Here is an 18,452-nt window from a genome sequence, read left to right on the forward strand (position 1 = left end):
CTATGAGTACGTGGTCATGTCTGTTGGTGGTGGTCCTATGAGTACATGGTCATGTCTGTTGGTGGTGGTCCTATGAGTACGTGGTCATGTCTGTTGGTGGTGGTCCTATGAGTACATGGTCATGTCTGTTGGTGTTGGTCCTATGAGTACGTGGTCATGTCTGTTGGTGGTGGTCCTATGAGTACATGGTCATGTCTGTTGGTGGTGGTCCTATGAGTACATGGTCATGTCTGTTGGTGGTGGTCCTATGAGTACATGGTCATGTCTGTTGGTGGTGGTCCTATGAGTACATGGTCATGTCTGTTGGTGGTCCTATGTGTACATGGTCATGTCTGTTGGTGGTGGTCCTCTGAGTACATGGTCATGTCTGTTGGTGGTGGTCCTATGAGTACGTGGTCATGTCTGTTGGTGGTGGTCCTATGAGTACATGGTCATGTCTGTTGGTGGTGGTCCTGTGAGTACATGGTCATGTCTGTTGGTGGTGGTCCTATGAGTACATGGTCATGTCTGTTGGTGGTGGTCCTATGAGTACATGGTCATGTCTGTTGGTGGTGGTCCTATGAGTACGTGGTCATGTCTGTTGGTGGTGGTCCTATGAGTACATGGTCATGTCTGTTGGTGGTGGTCCTATGAGTACATGGTCATGTCTGTTGGTGGTGGTCCTGTGAGTACATGGTCATGTCTGTTGGTGGTGGTCCTATGAGTACATGGTCATGTCTGTTGGTGGTGGTCCTGTGAGTACATGGTCATGTCTGTTGGTGGTGGTCCTATGAGTACGTGGTCATGTCTGTTGGTGGTGGTCCTGTGAGTACATGGTCATGTCTGTGGTTTGCAGGGAGAACAGCTCGAACATCTTGGACAATCTTCTCTCCCGCATGGAGCAGTATGCCAATAACCTGGAGGAGCTGGTGGAGGACCGGACGCAGGCGTACCTAGAGGAGAAACGCAAGGCCGAGGCTCTCCTCTACCAGATACTTCCCCAGTGAGTATGAGGAGACAGAGCTACCCAAACTTTGCTTCAGCGGTGCAAAGTATTTCAGGAGAGGAGAGTTATAGAAGAAGGAGCAGAGTCATCCAGCCATGCAGAGTATTTCAGGAGAGGAGTTATAGAGGAAGGAGCAGAGTCATCCAGCAGAGTATTTCAGGAGAGGAGAGTTCTGGAGGAGGGGGCAGATTCACCCAGCAGAGCAGAGTATTTCAGGAGAGGAGAGTTATAGAGGAGGGAGCAGAGTCCTCCAGCAGTGCAGAGTATTTCAGGAGAGGAGAGTTTTAGAGGAAGGAGCAGAGTCCTCCAGCCTTGCAGAGTATTTAAGGAGAAGAGAGTTATAGAGGAAGGAGCAGAGTCCCCCAGCGGTGCAGAGTATTTCAGGAGAGGAGAGTTATAGAGGAAGAAGCAGAGTCCTCCAGCAGTGCAGATTATTTCAGGAGAGGAGAGATAGAGGAAGGAGCAGAATCCTCCAGCAGAGTATTTCAGGAGAGGAGAGTTCTGGAGGAAGGAGCAGAGTATTTCAGGAGAGGAGAGTTATAGAGGAAGGAGCAGAGACCTCCAGCAGAGCAGAGTATTTCAGGAGAGGAGAGTTATAGAGGAAGGAGCAGAGACCTCCAGCAGAGCAGAGTATTTCAGGAGAGGAGAGTTATAGAGGAAGGAGCAGAGTCCTCCAGCAGAGCAGAGTATTTCAGGAGAGGAGAGTTATAGAGGAAGGAGCAGAGACCTCCAGCAGAGCAGAGTATTTCAGGAGAGGAGAGTTCTGGAGGAAGGAGCAGAGTATTTTAGGAGAGGAGAGTTATAGAGGAAGGAGCAGAGACCTCCAGCAGAGCAGAGTATTTCAGGAGAGGAGAGTTCTGGAGGAAGGAGCAGATTCATCCAGCAGAGCAGAGTATTTCAGGAGAGGAGAGTTCTGGAGGAAGGAGCAGAGTATTTCAGGAGAGGAGAGTTATAGAGGAAGGAGCAGAGACCTCCAGCAGAGCAGAGTATTTCAGGAGAGGAGAGTTCTGGAGGAAGGAGCAGAGTATTTCAGGAGAGGAGAGTTCTGGAGGAAGGAGCAGAGTCCTCCAGTAGAGCAGAGTATTTCCAGAGAGGAGAGTTCTGGAGGAAGGAGCAGAGTATTTGAGGAGAGGAGAGTTCTGGAGGAAGGAGCAGAGTATTTCAGGAGAGGAGAGTTCTGGAGGAAGGAGCAGAGTATTTCAGGAGAGGAGAGTTCTGGAGGAAGGAGCAGAGTCCTCCAGTAGAGCAGAGTATTTCCGGAGAGGAGAGTTCTGGAGGAAGGAGCAGAGTATTTCCGGAGAGGAGAGTTCTGGAGGAAGGAGCAGAGTATTTCAGGAGAGGAGAGTTCTGGAGGAAGGAGCAGAGTATTTGAGGAGAGGAGAGTTCTGGAGGAAGGAGCAGAGTATTTGAGGAGAGGAGAGTTCTGGAGGAAGGAGCAGAGTATTTGAGGAGAGTTCTGGAGGAAGGAGCAGAGTATTTCAGGAGAGGAGAGTTCTGGAGGAAGGAGTGGAGTATTTCAGGAGAGGAGAGTTCTGGAGGAAGGAGCAGAGTATTTCAGCAGAGGAGAGTTCTGGAGGAAGGAGCAGAGTATTTCAGGAGAGGAGAGTTCTGGAGGAAGGAGCAGAGTATTTCAGGAAAGCAGAGTATTTCAGGAGAGGAGAGTTCTGGAGGAAGGAGCGGAGTATTTCAGGAGAGGAGAGTTATAGAGGAAGGAGCAGAGTCCTCCAGCAGTGCAGAGTATTTCAGGAGAGGAGAGTTCTGGAGGAAGGAGCAGAGTATTTCAGGAGAGGAGAGTTCTGGAAGAAGGAGCAGAGTATTTGAGGAGAGGAGAGTTCTGGAGGAAGGAGCAGAGAATTTGAGGAGAGGAGAGTTCTGGAGGAAGGAGCAGAGTATTTGAGGAGAGTTCTGGAGGAAGGAGCAGAGTATTTGAGGAGAGGAGAGTTCTGGAGGAAGGAGCAGAGTATTTCAGGAGAGGAGAGTTCTGGAGGAAGGAGTGGAGTATTTCAGGAGAGGAGAGTTCTGGAGGAAGGAGAAGAGTATTTCAGCAGAGGAGAGTTCTGGAGGAAGGAGCAGAGTATTTCAGGAGAGGAGAGTTCTGGAGGAAGGAGCAGAGTATTTCAGGAAAGCAGAGTATTTCAGGAGAGGAGAGTTCTGGAGGAAGGAGCGGAGTATTTCAGGAGAGGAGAGTTATAGAGGAAGGAGTAGAGTCCTCCAGCAGTGCAGAGTATTTCAGGAGAGGAGAGTTCTGGAGGAAGGAGCAGAGTATTTCAGGAGAGGAGAGTTCTGGAGGAAGGAGCAGAGTATTTGAGGAGAGGAGAGTTCTGGAGGAAGGAGCAGAGTATTTGAGGAGAGGAGAGTTCTGGAGGAAGGAGCAGAGTATTTGAGGAGAGGAGAGTTCTGGAGGAAGGAGCAGAGTATTTCAGGAGAGGAGAGTTCTGGAGGAAGGAGCAGAGTATTTCAGGAGAGGAGAGTTCTGGAGGAAGGAGCAGAGTATTTGAGGAGAGGAGAGTTCTGGAGGAAGGAGCAGAGTATTTCAGGAGAGGAGAGTTCTGGAGGAAGGAGTGGAGTATTTCAGGAGAGGAGAGTTCTGGAGGAAGGAGCAGAGTATTTCAGCAGAGGAGAGTTCTGGAGGAAGGAGCAGAGTATTTCAGGAGAGGAGAGTTCTGGAGGAAGGAGCAGAGTATTTCAGGAAAGCAGAGTATTTCAGGAGAGGAGAGTTCTGGAGGAAGGAGCAGAGTCCTCCAGCAGTGCAGAGTATTTCAGGAGAGGAGAGTTCTGGAGGAAGGAGCAGAGTATTTCAGGAGAGGAGAGTTCTGGAGGAAGGAGTGGAGTATTTCAGGAGAGGAGAGTTCTGGAGGAAGGAGCAGAGTATTTCAGCAGAGGAGAGTTCTGGAGGAAGGAGCAGAGTATTTCAGGAGAGGAGAGTTCTGGAGGAAGGAGCAGAGTATTTCAGGAAAGCAGAGTATTTCAGGAGAGGAGAGTTATAGAGGAAGGAGCAGAGTCCTCCAGCAGTGCAGAGTATTTCAGGAGAGGAGAGTTCTGGAGGAAGGAGCAGAGTATTTGAGGAGAGGAGAGTTCTGGAGGAAGGAGCAGAGTATTTGAGGAGAGGAGAGTTCTGGAGGAAGGAGCAGAGTATTTGAGGAGAGTTCTGGAGGAAGGAGCAGAGTATTTGAGGAGAGGAGAGTTCTGGAGGAAGGAGCAGAGTATTTCAGGAGAGGAGAGTTCTGGAGGAAGGAGTGGAGTATTTCAGCAGAGGAGAGTTCTGGAGGAAGGAGCAGAGTATTTCAGGAGAGGAGAGTTCTGGAGGAAGGAGCAGAGTATTTCAGGAAAGCAGAGTATTTCAGGAGAGGAGAGTTCTGGAGGAAGGAGCGGAGTATTTCAGGAGAGGAGAGTTATAGAGGAAGGAGCAGAGTCCTCCAGCAGTGCAGAGTATTTCAGGAGAGGAGAGTTCTGGAGGAAGGAGCAGAGTATTTGAGGAGAGGAGAGTTCTGGAGGAAGGAGCAGAGTATTTGAGGAGAGGAGAGTTCTGGAGGAAGGAGCAGAGTATTTGAGGAGAGGAGAGTTCTGGAGGAAGGAGCAGAGTATTTGAGGAGAGGAGAGTTCTGGAGGAAGGAGCAGAGTATTTCAGGAGAGGAGAGTTCTGGAGGAAGGAGCAGAGTATTTGAGGAGAGGAGAGTTCTGGAGGAAGGAGCAGAGTATTTCAGGAGAGGAGAGTTCTGGAGGAAGGAGCAGAGTATTTCAGGAGAGGAGAGTTCTGGAGGAAGGAGCAGAGTATTTGAGGAGAGGAGAGTTCTGGAGGAAGGAGCAGAGTATTTCAGGAGAGGAGAGTTCTGGAGGAAGGAGCAGAGTATTTCAGGAGAGGAGAGTTCTGGAGGAAGGAGCAGAGTATTTCAGGAGAGGAGAGTTCTGGAGGAAGGAGCAGAGTATTTGAGGAGAGGAGAGTTCTGGAGGAAGGAGCAGAGTATTTGAGGAGAGGAGAGTTCTGGAGGAAGGAGCAGAGTATTTCAGGAGAGGAGAGTTCTGGAGGAAGGAGCAGAGTATTTCAGGAGAGGAGAGTTCTGGAGGAAGGAGCAGAGTATTTCAGGAGAGGAGAGTTCTGGAGGAAGGAGCAGAGTATTTGAGGAGAGGAGAGTTCTGGAGGAAGGAGCAGAGTATTTGAGGAGAGGAGAGTTCTGGAGGAAGGAGCAGAGTATTTCAGGAGAGGAGAGTTCTGGAGGAAGGAGCAGAGTATTTCAGGAGAGGAGAGTTCTGGAGGAAGGAGCAGAGTATTTGAGGAGAGGAGAGTTCTGGAGGAAGGAGCAGAGTATTTCAGGAGAGGAGAGTTCTGGAGGAAGGAGCAGAGTATTTGAGGAGAGGAGAGTTCTGGAGGAAGGAGCAGAGTATTTCAGGAGAGGAGAGTTCTGGACGAAGGAGCAGAGTATTTCAGGAGAGGAGAGTTCTGGAGGAAGGAGCAGAGTATTTGAGGAGAGGAGAGTTCTGGAGGAAGGAGCAGAGAATTTGAGGAGAGGAGAGTTCTGGAGGAAGGAGCAGAGTATTTGAGGAGAGTTCTGGAGGAAGGAGCAGAGTATTTGAGGAGAGGAGAGTTCTGGAGGAAGGAGCAGAGTATTTCAGGAGAGGAGAGTTCTGGAGGAAGGAGTGGAGTATTTCAGGAGAGGAGAGTTCTGGAGGAAGGAGCAGAGTATTTCAGCAGAGGAGAGTTCTGGAGGAAGGAGCAGAGTATTTCAGGAGAGGAGAGTTCTGGAGGAAGGAGCAGAGTATTTCAGGAAAGCAGAGTATTTCAGGAGAGGAGAGTTCTGGAGGAAGGAGCGGAGTATTTCAGGAGAGGAGAGTTATAGAGGAAGGAGCAGAGTCCTCCAGCAGTGCAGAGTATTTCAGGAGAGGAGAGTTCTGGAGGAAGGAGCAGAGTATTTGAGGAGAGGAGAGTTCTGGAGGAAGGAGCAGAGTATTTGAGGAGAGGAGAGTTCTGGAGGAAGGAGCAGAGTATTTGAGGAGAGTTCTGGAGGAAGGAGCAGAGTATTTGAGGAGAGGAGAGTTCTGGAGGAAGGAGCAGAGTATTTCAGGAGAGGAGAGTTCTGGAGGAAGGAGTGGAGTATTTCAGCAGAGGAGAGTTCTGGAGGAAGGAGCAGAGTATTTCAGGAGAGGAGAGTTCTGGAGGAAGGAGCGGAGTATTTCAGGAGAGGAGAGTTATAGAGGAAGGAGCAGAGTCCTCCAGCAGTGCAGAGTATTTCAGGAGAGGAGAGTTCTGGAGGAAGGAGCAGAGTATTTCAGGAGAGGAGAGTTATGGAGGAAGGAGCAGAGTATTTGAGGAGAGGAGAGTTCTGGAGGAAGGAGCAGAGTATTTGAGGAGAGGAGAGTTCTGGAGGAAGGAGCAGAGTATTTCAGGAGAGGAGAGTTCTGGAGGAAGGAGCAGAGTATTTGAGGAGAGGAGAGTTCTGGAGGAAGGAGCAGAGTATTTCAGGAGAGGAGAGTTCTGGAGGAAGGAGCAGAGTATTTCAGGAGAGGAGAGTTCTGGAGGAAGGAGCAGAGTATTTGAGGAGAGGAGAGTTCTGGAGGAAGGAGCAGAGTATTTCAGGAGAGGAGAGTTCTGGAGGAAGGAGCAGAGTATTTCAGGAGAGGAGAGTTCTGGAGGAAGGAGCAGAGTATTTGAGGAGAGGAGATTTCTGGAGGAAGGAGCAGAGTATTTGAGGAGAGGAGAGTTCTGGAGGAAGGAGCAGAGTATTTCAGGAGAGGAGAGTTCTGGAGGAAGGAGCAGAGTATTTCAGGAGAGGAGAGTTCTGGAGGAAGGAGCAGAGTATTTCAGGAGAGGAGAGTTCTGGAGGAAGGAGCAGAGTATTTGAGGAGAGGAGAGTTCTGGAGGAAGGAGCAGAGTATTTGAGGAGAGGAGAGTTCTGGAGGAAGGAGCAGAGTATTTCAGGAGAGGAGAGTTCTGGAGGAAGGAGCAGAGTATTTGAGGAGAGGAGAGTTCTGGAGGAAGGAGCAGAGTATTTGAGGAGAGGAGAGTTCTGGAGGAAGGAGCAGAGTATTTCAGGAGAGGAGAGTTCTGGAGGAAGGAGCAGAGTATTTCAGGAGAGGAGAGTTCTGGAGGAAGGAGAAGAGTATTTCAGGAGAGGAGAGTTCTGGAGGAAGGAGCAGAGTATTTGAGGAGAGGAGAGTTCTGGAGGAAGGAGCAGAGTATTTCAGGAGAGGAGAGTTCTGGAGGAAGGAGCAGAGTATTTCAGGAGAGGAGAGTTCTGGAGGAAGGAGCAGAGTATTTGAGGAGAGGAGAGTTCTGGAGGAAGGAGCAGAGTATTTGAGGAGAGGAGAGTTCTGGAGGAAGGAGCAGAGTATTTCAGGAGAGGAGAGTTCTGGAGGAAGGAGCAGAGTATTTCAGGAGAGGAGAGTTCTGGAGGAAGGAGCAGAGTATTTCAGGAGAGGAGAGTTCTGGAGGAAGGAGCAGAGTATTTGAGGAGAGGAGAGTTCTGGAGGAAGGAGCAGAGTATTTGAGGAGAGGAGAGTTCTGGAGGAAGGAGCAGAGTATTTCAGGAGAGGAGAGTTCTGGAGGAAGGAGCAGAGTATTTGAGGAGAGGAGAGTTCTGGAGGAAGGAGCAGAGTATTTCAGGAGAGGAGAGTTCTGGAGGAAGGAGCGGAGTATTTCAGGAGAGGAGAGTTATAGAGGAAGGAGCAGAGTCCTCCAGCAGTGCAGAGTATTTCAGGAGAGGAGAGTTCTGGAGGAAGGAGCAGAGTATTTCAGGAGAGGAGAGTTATGGAGGAAGGAGCAGAGTATTTGAGGAGAGGAGAGTTCTGGAGGAAGGAGCAGAGTATTTGAGGAGAGGAGAGTTCTGGAGGAAGGAGCAGAGTATTTCAGGAGAGGAGAGTTCTGGAGGAAGGAGCAGAGTATTTGAGGAGAGGAGAGTTCTGGAGGAAGGAGCAGAGTATTTCAGGAGAGGAGAGTTCTGGAGGAAGGAGCAGAGTATTTCAGGAGAGGAGAGTTCTGGAGGAAGGAGCAGAGTATTTGAGGAGAGGAGAGTTCTGGAGGAAGGAGCAGAGTATTTCAGGAGAGGAGAGTTCTGGAGGAAGGAGCAGAGTATTTCAGGAGAGGAGAGTTCTGGAGGAAGGAGCAGAGTATTTGAGGAGAGGAGATTTCTGGAGGAAGGAGCAGAGTATTTGAGGAGAGGAGAGTTCTGGAGGAAGGAGCAGAGTATTTCAGGAGAGGAGAGTTCTGGAGGAAGGAGCAGAGTATTTCAGGAGAGGAGAGTTCTGGAGGAAGGAGCAGAGTATTTCAGGAGAGGAGAGTTCTGGAGGAAGGAGCAGAGTATTTGAGGAGAGGAGAGTTCTGGAGGAAGGAGCAGAGTATTTGAGGAGAGGAGAGTTCTGGAGGAAGGAGCAGAGTATTTCAGGAGAGGAGAGTTCTGGAGGAAGGAGCAGAGTATTTGAGGAGAGGAGAGTTCTGGAGGAAGGAGCAGAGTATTTGAGGAGAGGAGAGTTCTGGAGGAAGGAGCAGAGTATTTCAGGAGAGGAGAGTTCTGGAGGAAGGAGCAGAGTATTTCAGGAGAGGAGAGTTCTGGAGGAAGGAGAAGAGTATTTCAGGAGAGGAGAGTTCTGGAGGAAGGAGCAGAGTATTTGAGGAGAGGAGAGTTCTGGAGGAAGGAGCAGAGTATTTCAGGAGAGGAGAGTTCTGGAGGAAGGAGCAGAGTATTTGAGGAGAGGAGAGTTCTGGAGGAAGGAGCAGAGTATTTGAGGAGAGGAGAGTTCTGGAGGAAGGAGCAGAGTATTTGAGGAGAGGAGAGTTCTGGAGGAAGGAGCAGAGTATTTCAGGAGAGGAGAGTTCTGGAGGAAGGAGCAGAGTATTTCAGGAGAGGAGAGTTCTGGAGGAAGGAGCAGAGTATTTCAGGAGAGGAGAGTTCTGGAGGAAGGAGCAGAGTATTTGAGGAGAGGAGAGTTCTGGAGGAAGGAGCAGAGTATTTGAGGAGAGGAGAGTTCTGGAGGAAGGAGCAGAGTATTTCAGGAGAGGAGAGTTCTGGAGGAAGGAGCAGAGTATTTGAGGAGAGTTCTGGAGGAAGGAGCAGAGTATTTGAGGAGAGGAGAGTTCTGGAGGAAGGAGCAGAGTATTTGAGGAGAGGAGAGTTCTGGAGGAAGGAGCAGAGTATTTCAGGAGAGGAGAGTTCTGGAGGAAGGAGCAGAGTATTTGAGGAGAGTTCTGGAGGAAGGAGCAGAGTATTTGAGGAGAGGAGAGTTCTGGAGGAAGGAGCAGAGTATTTGAGGAGAGGAGAGTTCTGGAGGAAGGAGCAGAGTATTTCAGGAGAGGAGAGTTCTGGAGGAAGGAGCAGAGTCCTCCAGCGGGTATAGTTATGAATAGTCATGCTGCCTCTTTCCATCCTTGTAGTTCTGTGGCGGAGCAGCTGAAGAGAGGGGAGACGGTTCAGGCCGAGGCTTTTGATAGCGTCACCATCTACTTCAGCGACATTGTCGGGTTCACGGCGCTATCGGCAGAAAGTACGCCAATGCAGGTACTCCGGAGTCACGTGATCAATACTCTCCACAAATCTCAGACCCCTCCTACCACTGTTAGATGCAGAGTTGCCCCCCTGAGAGTGTCCTCTCCTCTCCTCTCCTCTCTTCTCTCTCTCCGGAACCCTATTGGGGGAATTTCTATGAATTATCAGTTTGGTGCGGAGTGATTCTTTAGTTCTCCTGACCCCCCACGCTCCTCCTTTCCCTCTTTTGTCTTTCAGGTGGTCACGCTCTTGAATGATCTCTACACTTGTTTTGATGCCATCATAGACAACTTCGACGTCTACAAGGTAAGTCCTGCAGGCGGAGGCCTCCTTCCCTGAAGGAACGGTTCGGTTGGTCTCTTCTGGGGGTGATCGCTGTCGCTGTTTATTAGGTGGAGACGATCGGCGACGCGTACATGGTGGTGTCCGGGCTGCCGGTCCGGAATGGGAAGCTCCATGCCGGTGAGATCGCACGGATGTCTCTGGCCTTGCTGGACGCCGTCAAGACGTTTAAAATCCGACATCGTCCCACTCAGCAGCTGCGACTTCGGATAGGAATTAATACAGGTGAGGAGAGGGGGCGGGGCCAAGGATATCACCTGCTCATAGAGAACCTATGACCTTGTCCAGTCCAGACCCGGACCTCTGCAGTCACACACACTGTGACCTTCTCCATAACTAGCTGTGCTTCCGGATGTCACAGACAGGGGTCCCATATCCACTGGGAGAGAAATACAGGGGGTACCTGAGGCTTCATGGCGATGCACAAGGGGCGTACTGGAGTCACAGGATGGCACCGGGGGGGGGGGGGGGGGGGGTCTGGAGTTAGTTCCTGAGACTGGATGCTGGGTGACACAGAAATCTCAGAAGACAAAGGAGAGGCAGAAGTCATTGTTGACACAGAGAGGTCCCTGGAGACACAGGGGACACTGGAGACACAGGAGAGCAGGGGTCACTGGAGACACAGGAGGACAGGGGTCACTGGATACACAGGAGCGCAGGGGTCACTGGATACACAGGAGCGCAGGGGTCACTGGATACACAGGAGCGCAGGGGTCACTGGAGACACAGGAGTGCCGGGGTCACTGGATACACAGGAGCGCTGGGGTCACTGGAGACACATTAGTGCTGGGGTCACTGGAGATACAGAGGACACTGGAGGCACCAGAGCACAGGGGTCACTGGAGACACAGGAGTGCAGGGGTCACTGGAGACACAGGAGTGCCGGGGTCACTGGATACACAGGAGCGCTGGGGTCACTGGAGACACATTAGTGCTGGGGTCACTGGAGATACAGAGGACACTGGAGGCACCAGAGCACAGGGGTCACTGGAGACACAGGAGTGCAGGGGTCACTGGAGACACAGGAGTGCAGGGGTCACTGGAGACACAGGAGCGCTGGGGTCACTGGAGACACATTAGTGCTGGGGTCACTGGAGATACAGAGGACACTGGAGGCACCAGAGCACAGGGGTCACTGGAGACACAGGAGTGCAGGGGTCACTGGAGACACAGGAGTGCAGGGGTCACTGGAGACACAGGAGCGCTGGGGTCACTGGAGACACATTAGTGCTGGGGTCACTGGAGATACAGAGGACACTGGAGGCACCAGAGCACAGGGGTCACTGGAGACACAGGAGTGCAGGGGTCACTGGAGACACAGGAGTGCAGGGGTCACTGGAGACACAGGAGCGCTGGGGTCACTGGAGACACAGGAGCGCTGGGGTCACTGGAGACACAGGAGTGCAGGGGTCACTGGAGATACAGAGGACACTGGAGGCACCAGAGCACAGGGGTCACTGGAGACACAGGAGTACAGAAGTCACTGGAGACACAGGAGCGCTGGGGTCACTGGAGACACATGAGCGCAGGGGTCACTGGAGACGCAGGAGCACAGGGGTTACTGAAGATACAGGAGCGCAGGGGTCACTGTAGAAACAGGAACGCAGGGGTCACTGGAGACACAGGAGCACAGGGGTCACTGGAGACACAGGAGCGCAGGGGTCACTGGAGACACAGGAGCGCAGGGGTCACTGGAGACACAGGAGCGCAGGGGTCACTGGAGACACAGGAGCGCAGGGGTCACTGGAGACACAGGAGCGCAGGGGTCACTGGAGACACAGAGGACACTGGAGACATAGTTGTCACTGGGTTCACTGGAGACACGGGAAACTCTGGAGACATGGGAGTGCAGGGGTCACTGGAGACACAGAGGACGCTGGAGACACCAGAACACAGGAGTCGCTGGAGACACCAGAACATTGGAGACACAGGAGGGCAGGGGTCAGTGGAGACACAGGAGGGCAGGGGTCAGTGGAGACACAGGAGGGCAGGGGTCACTGGAGACACAGGAGGGCAGGGGTCACTGGAGACACAGGGGGCAAGGGGTCACTGGAGATACAGAGGACACTGGAGACACCAGAGCACAGGAGTCACTGGAGACACCAGAACATAGGAGTCACTGGAGACATAGGAGACACGAGAGACTCTGGAGACACAGGGGTTACAGCATACACAGAGGTCGTTGCCATGCACAGGGGTCGCAGAATAATCCTTACCTCTGCAGTGGGTGGATCTGCTTACCTGGATCTGTGCGGTGTGACTTCCTCTCTCCCTCCATCACTAGTCAGGTAAGTCGGAAGGTGGCTGTGAGGAACGTCTTAGTATAGACACTTTGATAAATGAGGCTGATTATATGTCAGAAATAGGGAGGAGACCGCAGTGGTCGTGTCTTGGATTGCACTCCCGCAATGCGGAGCGGTTCCCAGATCATGGAGGAAGCGGGGGAAGGGACGGGTGCACGGAAGGCAGGAACCCCCTAGGGTCCATCATATGACCCCGTATCGTCCTCCCCGGGGGTCCCGCTCCTCATACAGCTTTGTTTCTGTCTAGGTCCCGTCTGTGCCGGAGTGGTGGGCCTGAAGATGCCCCGATATTGCCTCTTTGGAGATACGGTGAACACCGCGTCACGCATGGAGTCCAATGGGGAAGGTGAGATTGCCCGCCTGGGGGAGGGATATGAAGATGCCAACCTCTATTGCCCACTCTTGTCTTCTTCTCGTGTTTGGGGGGCAGTAGATGTTTCTTTGGGACCCTAGAAGGACTTCTTCACTTCTAGATTGCAGAGGTTCTCGGCTCGGAGAGTCTCTTCCGATGTTTAGTGAAAATGTCCCCCGAATGTCTCCATTGCTCTCCATCATGTGTGACCTGAGCGGGATCCTCCCCTCCTCCGCCCTCATGTGCTCCATGTCTTTGTGTTTTGTAGCACTGAAGATCCACGTCTCCACCGACACGCGTGACGTCTTAGAAGAGTTCAGCTGCTTTGATTTGGAACTCAGAGGTGACGTGGAGATGAAGGTAACGGACATCTTGTATTAGAGGCGTATCTAGAGCCTTCAGGACCCCGGTGCAAGGAACTATCAAGGGCCCCCCTGACCCAAGCCCAGGGTCTTTCCCACTTTACAGAGTCCCCCCTTACATCAGTGCACAGAATTCCCCCTTACATCAGAGTGCACAGAGTTCCCCCTTACATCAGAGTGCACAGAGTTCCCCCTTACATCAGAGGGCACAGAGTTCCCCCTTACATCAGTGCACAGAGTTCCCCCTTACATCAGAGGGCACAGAGTTCCCCCTTACATCAGTGCACAGAGTTCCCCCTTACATCAGAGTGCACAGAGTTCCCCCTTACATCAGAGGGCACAGAGTTCCCCCTTACATCAGTGCACAGAGTTCCCCCTTACATCAGAGGGCACAGAGTTCCCCCTTACATCAGTGCACAGAGTTCCCCCTTACATCAGAGTGCACAGAGTTCCGCCTTACATCAGAGTGCACAGAGTTCCCCCTTACATCAGAGTGCACAGAGTTCCCCTTTACATCAGGGTCAACAGAGTTCCCCCTTACATCACAGTCAACAGAGTTCCCCCTTACATCACAGTCAACAGAGTTCCCCCTTACATCAGAGTGCACAGAGTTCCCCCTTACATCACAGTGCACAGAGTTCCCCCTTACATCAGAGTGCACAGAGCTCCCCCTTATACGAGAGTCAACAGAGTTCCCCCTTACACGAGAGTCAACAGAGTTCCCCCTTACACGAGAGTCAACAGAGTTCCCCCTTACACGAGAGTCAACAGAGTTCCACTTTACACAAGAGTCAACAGAGTTCCCCCTTACATGAGAGTCAACAGAGTTCCCCCTTACATGAGAGTCAACAGAGTTCCCCCTTACACGAGAGTCAACAGAATTTCACTTTACACTAGAGTCAACAGAGTTCCCCCTTACATCAGAGTGTACAAACTTCCCCCTTACATCAGAGTGCACAGAGCTCCCCCTTACATCAGAGTGCACAGAGCTCCCCCTTATACGAGAGTCAACAGAGTTCCCCCTTACACGAGAGTCAACAGAGTTCCACTTTACACTAGAGTCAACAGAGTTCCACCTTAAATGAGAGTCAACAGAGTTCCCCCTTACACGAGAGTCAACAGAGTTCCCCCTTACACAAGAGTCAACAGAGTTCCCCCTTACATGAGAGTCAACAGAGTTCCCCCTTACATGAGAGTCAACAGAGTTCCCCCTTATACGAGAGTCAACAGAGTTCCCCCTTACACGAGAGTCAACAGAATTTCACTTTACACTAGAGTCAACAGAGTTCCCCCTTACATCACAGTGCACAGAGTTCCCCCTTACATCAGAGTGCACAGAATTCCCCCTTACATCAGAGTGCACAGAGTTCCCCCTTACATCAGAGTGCACAGAGTTCCCCCTTACATCAGAGGGCACAGAGTTCCCCCTTACATCAGTGCACAGAGTTCCCCCTTACATCAGAGGGCACAGAGTTCCCCCTTACATCAGTGCACAGAGTTCCCCCTTACATCAGAGTGCACAGAGTTCCGCCTTACATCAGAGTGCACAGAGTTCCCCCTTACATCAGAGTGCACAGAGTTCCCCTTTACATCAGGGTCAACAGAGTTCCCCCTTACATCACAGTCAACAGAGTTCCCCCTTACATCACAGTCAACAGAGTTCCCCCTTACATCAGAGTGCACAGAGTTCCCCCTTACATCACAGTGCACAGAGTTCCCCCTTACATCAGAGTGCACAGAGCTCCCCCTTATACGAGAGTCAACAGAGTTCCCCCTTACACGAGAGTCAACAGAGTTCCCCCTTACACGAGAGTCAACAGAGTTCCCCCTTACACGAGAGTCAACAGAGTTCCACTTTACACAAGAGTCAACAGAGTTCCCCCTTACATGAGAGTCAACAGAGTTCCCCCTTACACGAGAGTCAACAGAATTTCACTTTACACTAGAGTCAACAGAGTTCCCCCTTACATCAGAGTGTACAAACTTCCCCCTTACATCAGAGTGCACAGAGCTCCCCCTTACATCAGAGTGCACAGAGCTCCCCCTTATACGAGAGTCAACAGAGTTCCCCCTTACACGAGAGTCAACAGAGTTCCACTTTACACTAGAGTCAACAGAGTTCCACCTTAAATGAGAGTCAACAGAGTTCCCCCTTACACGAGAGTCAACAGAGTTCCCCCTTACACAAGAGTCAACAGAGTTCCCCCTTACATGAGAGTCAACAGAGTTCCCCCTTACATGAGAGTCAACAGAGTTCCCCCTTATACGAGAGTCAACAGAGTTCCCCCTTACACGAGAGTCAACAGAATTTCACTTTACACTAGAGTCAACAGAGTTCCCCCTTACATCACAGTGCACAGAGTTCCCCCTTACATCAGAGTGTACAAACTTCCCCCTTACATCAGAGTGCACAGAGCTCCCCCTTATACGAGAGTCAACAGAGTTCCCCCTTACACGAGAGTCAACAGAGTTCCACTTTACACTAGAGTCAACAGAGTTCCACCTTAAATGAGAGTCAACAGAGTTCCCCCTTATACGAGAGCCAACAGAGTTCCCCCTTACACGAGAGTCAACAGAGTTCCCCCGTACATGAGAGTCAACAGAGTTCACCCTTACATCAGAATCAATAGAGTTCCCCCTTACATCAGAGTCTGCAGAGTGAATAAGGTATAAGGGGGGACCCCCTTGAGCTGGCTGATTAGTAATCGGCTGAGCTTGGCTCGGGCAGTGCGCAGTGAAGTTATGGCGCTTGGCGCCTTTCCCGTAAATATGAAAGGAACTTCAAGGGGGAAGGGCTAGGATCCCCCCACAGTGGCAGGGCTCGGTCGCAAGTGGGACCTTTGTGACCCTGGTAATTATGCTCCTGTCCTGTAGACAAGTTCTACTCATTCTTCACAGCATGGGCAACGCTCCTCATATCTCAACCCATCTCTTTCCCAGGGCAAAGGCAAGGTCCGAACCTACTGGCTACTGGGCGAAAGAAGCAGCAGCAGCACCCACGGGTGACACCTTGGTGGCCTTCACCGGGGGAACAGGGCCGTGTTTGTACCTCATAGACGTCTCCACCTCACAGTGGCAATTGATACTAAGGAGGGTGGTGGTGGAGTAAACTGCCTAAAACGTGGACCAAAGCCAAGGACGGTTGGCCTTCCTCACATGTAGACGTGTGAACCAGCACACGCAACCGCGCCGTCATCGTGTATCTTAGCAACGAAAGATGGAGCAGGTGAGGGACTACAGACGCCAATGGCAAGGAGATGTCTCCTAAGTGTAGATGGTCCCCCCCCCCCCACTTGAAAGACCAGATCTGCATTGTGTCTATAGATGTTCTTCTTCAACACACTAAGTTAAGGCTTAATTATCTGAAGAAAGACGTACGTTCCTCAGAATACATTGGTGATGTCCTTGAAGAACCAAGGTCCTTCGCTGTAGAATAGCCAATGAGGACCTACAACGCCAACGAGGGCCTACAACGCCAACGAGGGCCTACAACGCCAACGAGGGCCTACAATGCCAACGAGAGCCTACAACGCCAACGAGGACCTACAACGCCAACGAGGGCCTACAACGCCAACGAGGACCTACAACGCCAACGAGGGCCTACAACGCCAACGAGGGCCTACAACGCCAACGAGGACCTACAACGCCAACGAGGGCCTACAACCCCAACGAGAGCCTACAACGCCAACGAGGGCCTACAACGCCAACGAGGGCCTACAACGCCAACGAGAGCCTACAACGCCAACGAGGACCTACAAAGCCAACGAGGACCTACAACGCCAACGAGGGCCTACAACACCAAAGTCTCTCTTCCTCCGAACTGATAAGGATGGTACTGGCCATCCCATCTACCTCACCCGAGGTCTCTCTCTATCATGGACACCTCCATCAAGACCACCCCCCTTACCTTCAGCTAGTTAAACCTTAACTTATTTCCATGTCTCTAATTCCTTGGTTCTCGAGCTTTGTGAGGGCTCAAAAGTGACTGAACACAAACAGACCAATGGACCCCACGAGCCGGAGCTCGAAGAAGAAAGAACCTCTGGTGGGAAATCTCGGCCTCCGACGCCCAAGGAAGATTTTATGGGCTACAAAATGTGAAATGGACGTTCCTGATTTACTGCTATAAATATTTCTAAATTCTCGATGTGTTATAGTATTCTTGGTTACAGATGTATTTTTGAAGCTGTGGGGTTTGGATGGAGGGGGGGGGGGGGGTGGTAAAACTGGCAAATTGTATCAAATTCTTACCGCAATTTTCTTTTCCAGGCGCGAGTCCATGGCAGCATACAGTACTATAGTATGCTGGCGCCAGGAAAATGGAAAATTGTATAAAATAGTTACCATAATTTTCCTATCCTGGTCCCAGTCCATGGCAGATATTATACCACATGTATGCCGCCATGTTGGCGCCTGGAAACGGAAAACTGTATCAAATACTTACTATAATTTTACTTTACTGGTACCAGTCCGTGGCAGATAGTACCACATGTATGCCGCCATTTTGACACCAGGAAAGTGGAAAATTGTATCAAATATTTACCGTAATTATTCTTTCCTGGTACCAGTCCATGGCAGATGGTACCACATGTATGCCTCCATGTTGGCGCTAGGAAAGTGGAAAACTGTATTAAATACTTACCGTAATTTTCCTTATCTGGTACCAATCCATAGCAGTTACTACCACATGTATGCTGCCATGTTGGCGCCAGGAAATGGAAAGCTGTATCAAATACTTACTGTAATTTTACTTTACTGGTACCAGTCCATGGCAGATAGTACCACATGTATGCCGCCATTTTGACACCAGGAAAGTGGAAAATTGTATCAAATATTTACCGTAATTATTCTTTCCTGTTACCAATGCATGGCAGATGGTACTACATGTATGCCGCCATGTTGGCGCTAGGAAAGTGGAAAACTGTATTAAATACTTACCGTAATTTTACTTTCCTGGTACCAACCGATGGCAGTTGTTACCACGTGTATGCCGCCATGTTGGTGCTGGGAAAATAGAAAATGTTATCAAATACTTCCCGTAATTTTCCTTATCTGGTACCAATACATGGCAGTTACTACCACATGTATGCCGCCATGTTGGTGCCAGGAAATGGAAAACTGTATTAAATACTTACTGTAATTTTACTTTCCTGATACCAACCCATGGCATATAGTACCACATGTATGCCGCCATGTTGATGCCAGGAAAGTGGAAAATTGTAGCAAATATGTACCGTAATTATTCTTTCCTGTTACTAAACCATGGCAGATGGTACCACATGTATGCCTCCATGTTGGCACTAGGAAAGTGGAAAACTGTATTAAATACTTACCGTAATTTTCCTTATCTGGTACCAATCCATAGCAGTTACTACCACATGTATGCTGCCATGTTGGCGCCAGGAAAGTGGAAAACTGTATTAAATACTTACCGTAATTTTACTTTCCTGGTACCAACCGATGGCAGATTTTACCACGTGTATGCCGCCATGTTGGTGCCGGGAAAATAGAAAATGTTATCAAATACTTCCCGTAATTTTCCTTATCTGGTACCAATACATGGCAGTTAATACCACATGTATGCCGCCATGTTGGTGCCAGGAAATAGAAAACTCTATCAAATACTTACTGTAA

At 50.7% G+C, this 18,452-nt stretch overlaps 1 protein-coding gene across 1 annotated transcript in view; it reads left to right on the plus strand.

Annotated features, from left to right (window-relative positions):
* Nucleotides 1-16,963, plus strand: part of LOC144000272 (atrial natriuretic peptide receptor 1-like) — a 157,559-nt gene extending 140,596 nt beyond the window's left edge. Inside the window, exons 16-22 of the mRNA XM_077494003.1 lie at nucleotides 836-982; nucleotides 9,348-9,471; nucleotides 9,697-9,765; nucleotides 9,852-10,026; nucleotides 12,352-12,450; nucleotides 12,725-12,816; nucleotides 15,759-16,963. Coding sequence (XP_077350129.1) covers nucleotides 836-982; nucleotides 9,348-9,471; nucleotides 9,697-9,765; nucleotides 9,852-10,026; nucleotides 12,352-12,450; nucleotides 12,725-12,816; nucleotides 15,759-15,824 — 772 coding nt within the window. The 3' untranslated portion in view covers nucleotides 15,825-16,963. The remainder of the gene's footprint in view (nucleotides 1-835; nucleotides 983-9,347; nucleotides 9,472-9,696; nucleotides 9,766-9,851; nucleotides 10,027-12,351; nucleotides 12,451-12,724; nucleotides 12,817-15,758) is intronic.
* Nucleotides 16,964-18,452: the final 1,489 nt, after the last annotated feature.

The sequence above is a fragment of the Lithobates pipiens genome, unplaced genomic scaffold, assembly GCF_037356315.1.
Source record: "Lithobates pipiens isolate NorthernLeopardFrog02 unplaced genomic scaffold, aLitPip1_a1.2 Scaffold_200, whole genome shotgun sequence".
Classification (NCBI taxonomy): Eukaryota; Metazoa; Chordata; class Amphibia; order Anura; family Ranidae; genus Lithobates; species Lithobates pipiens.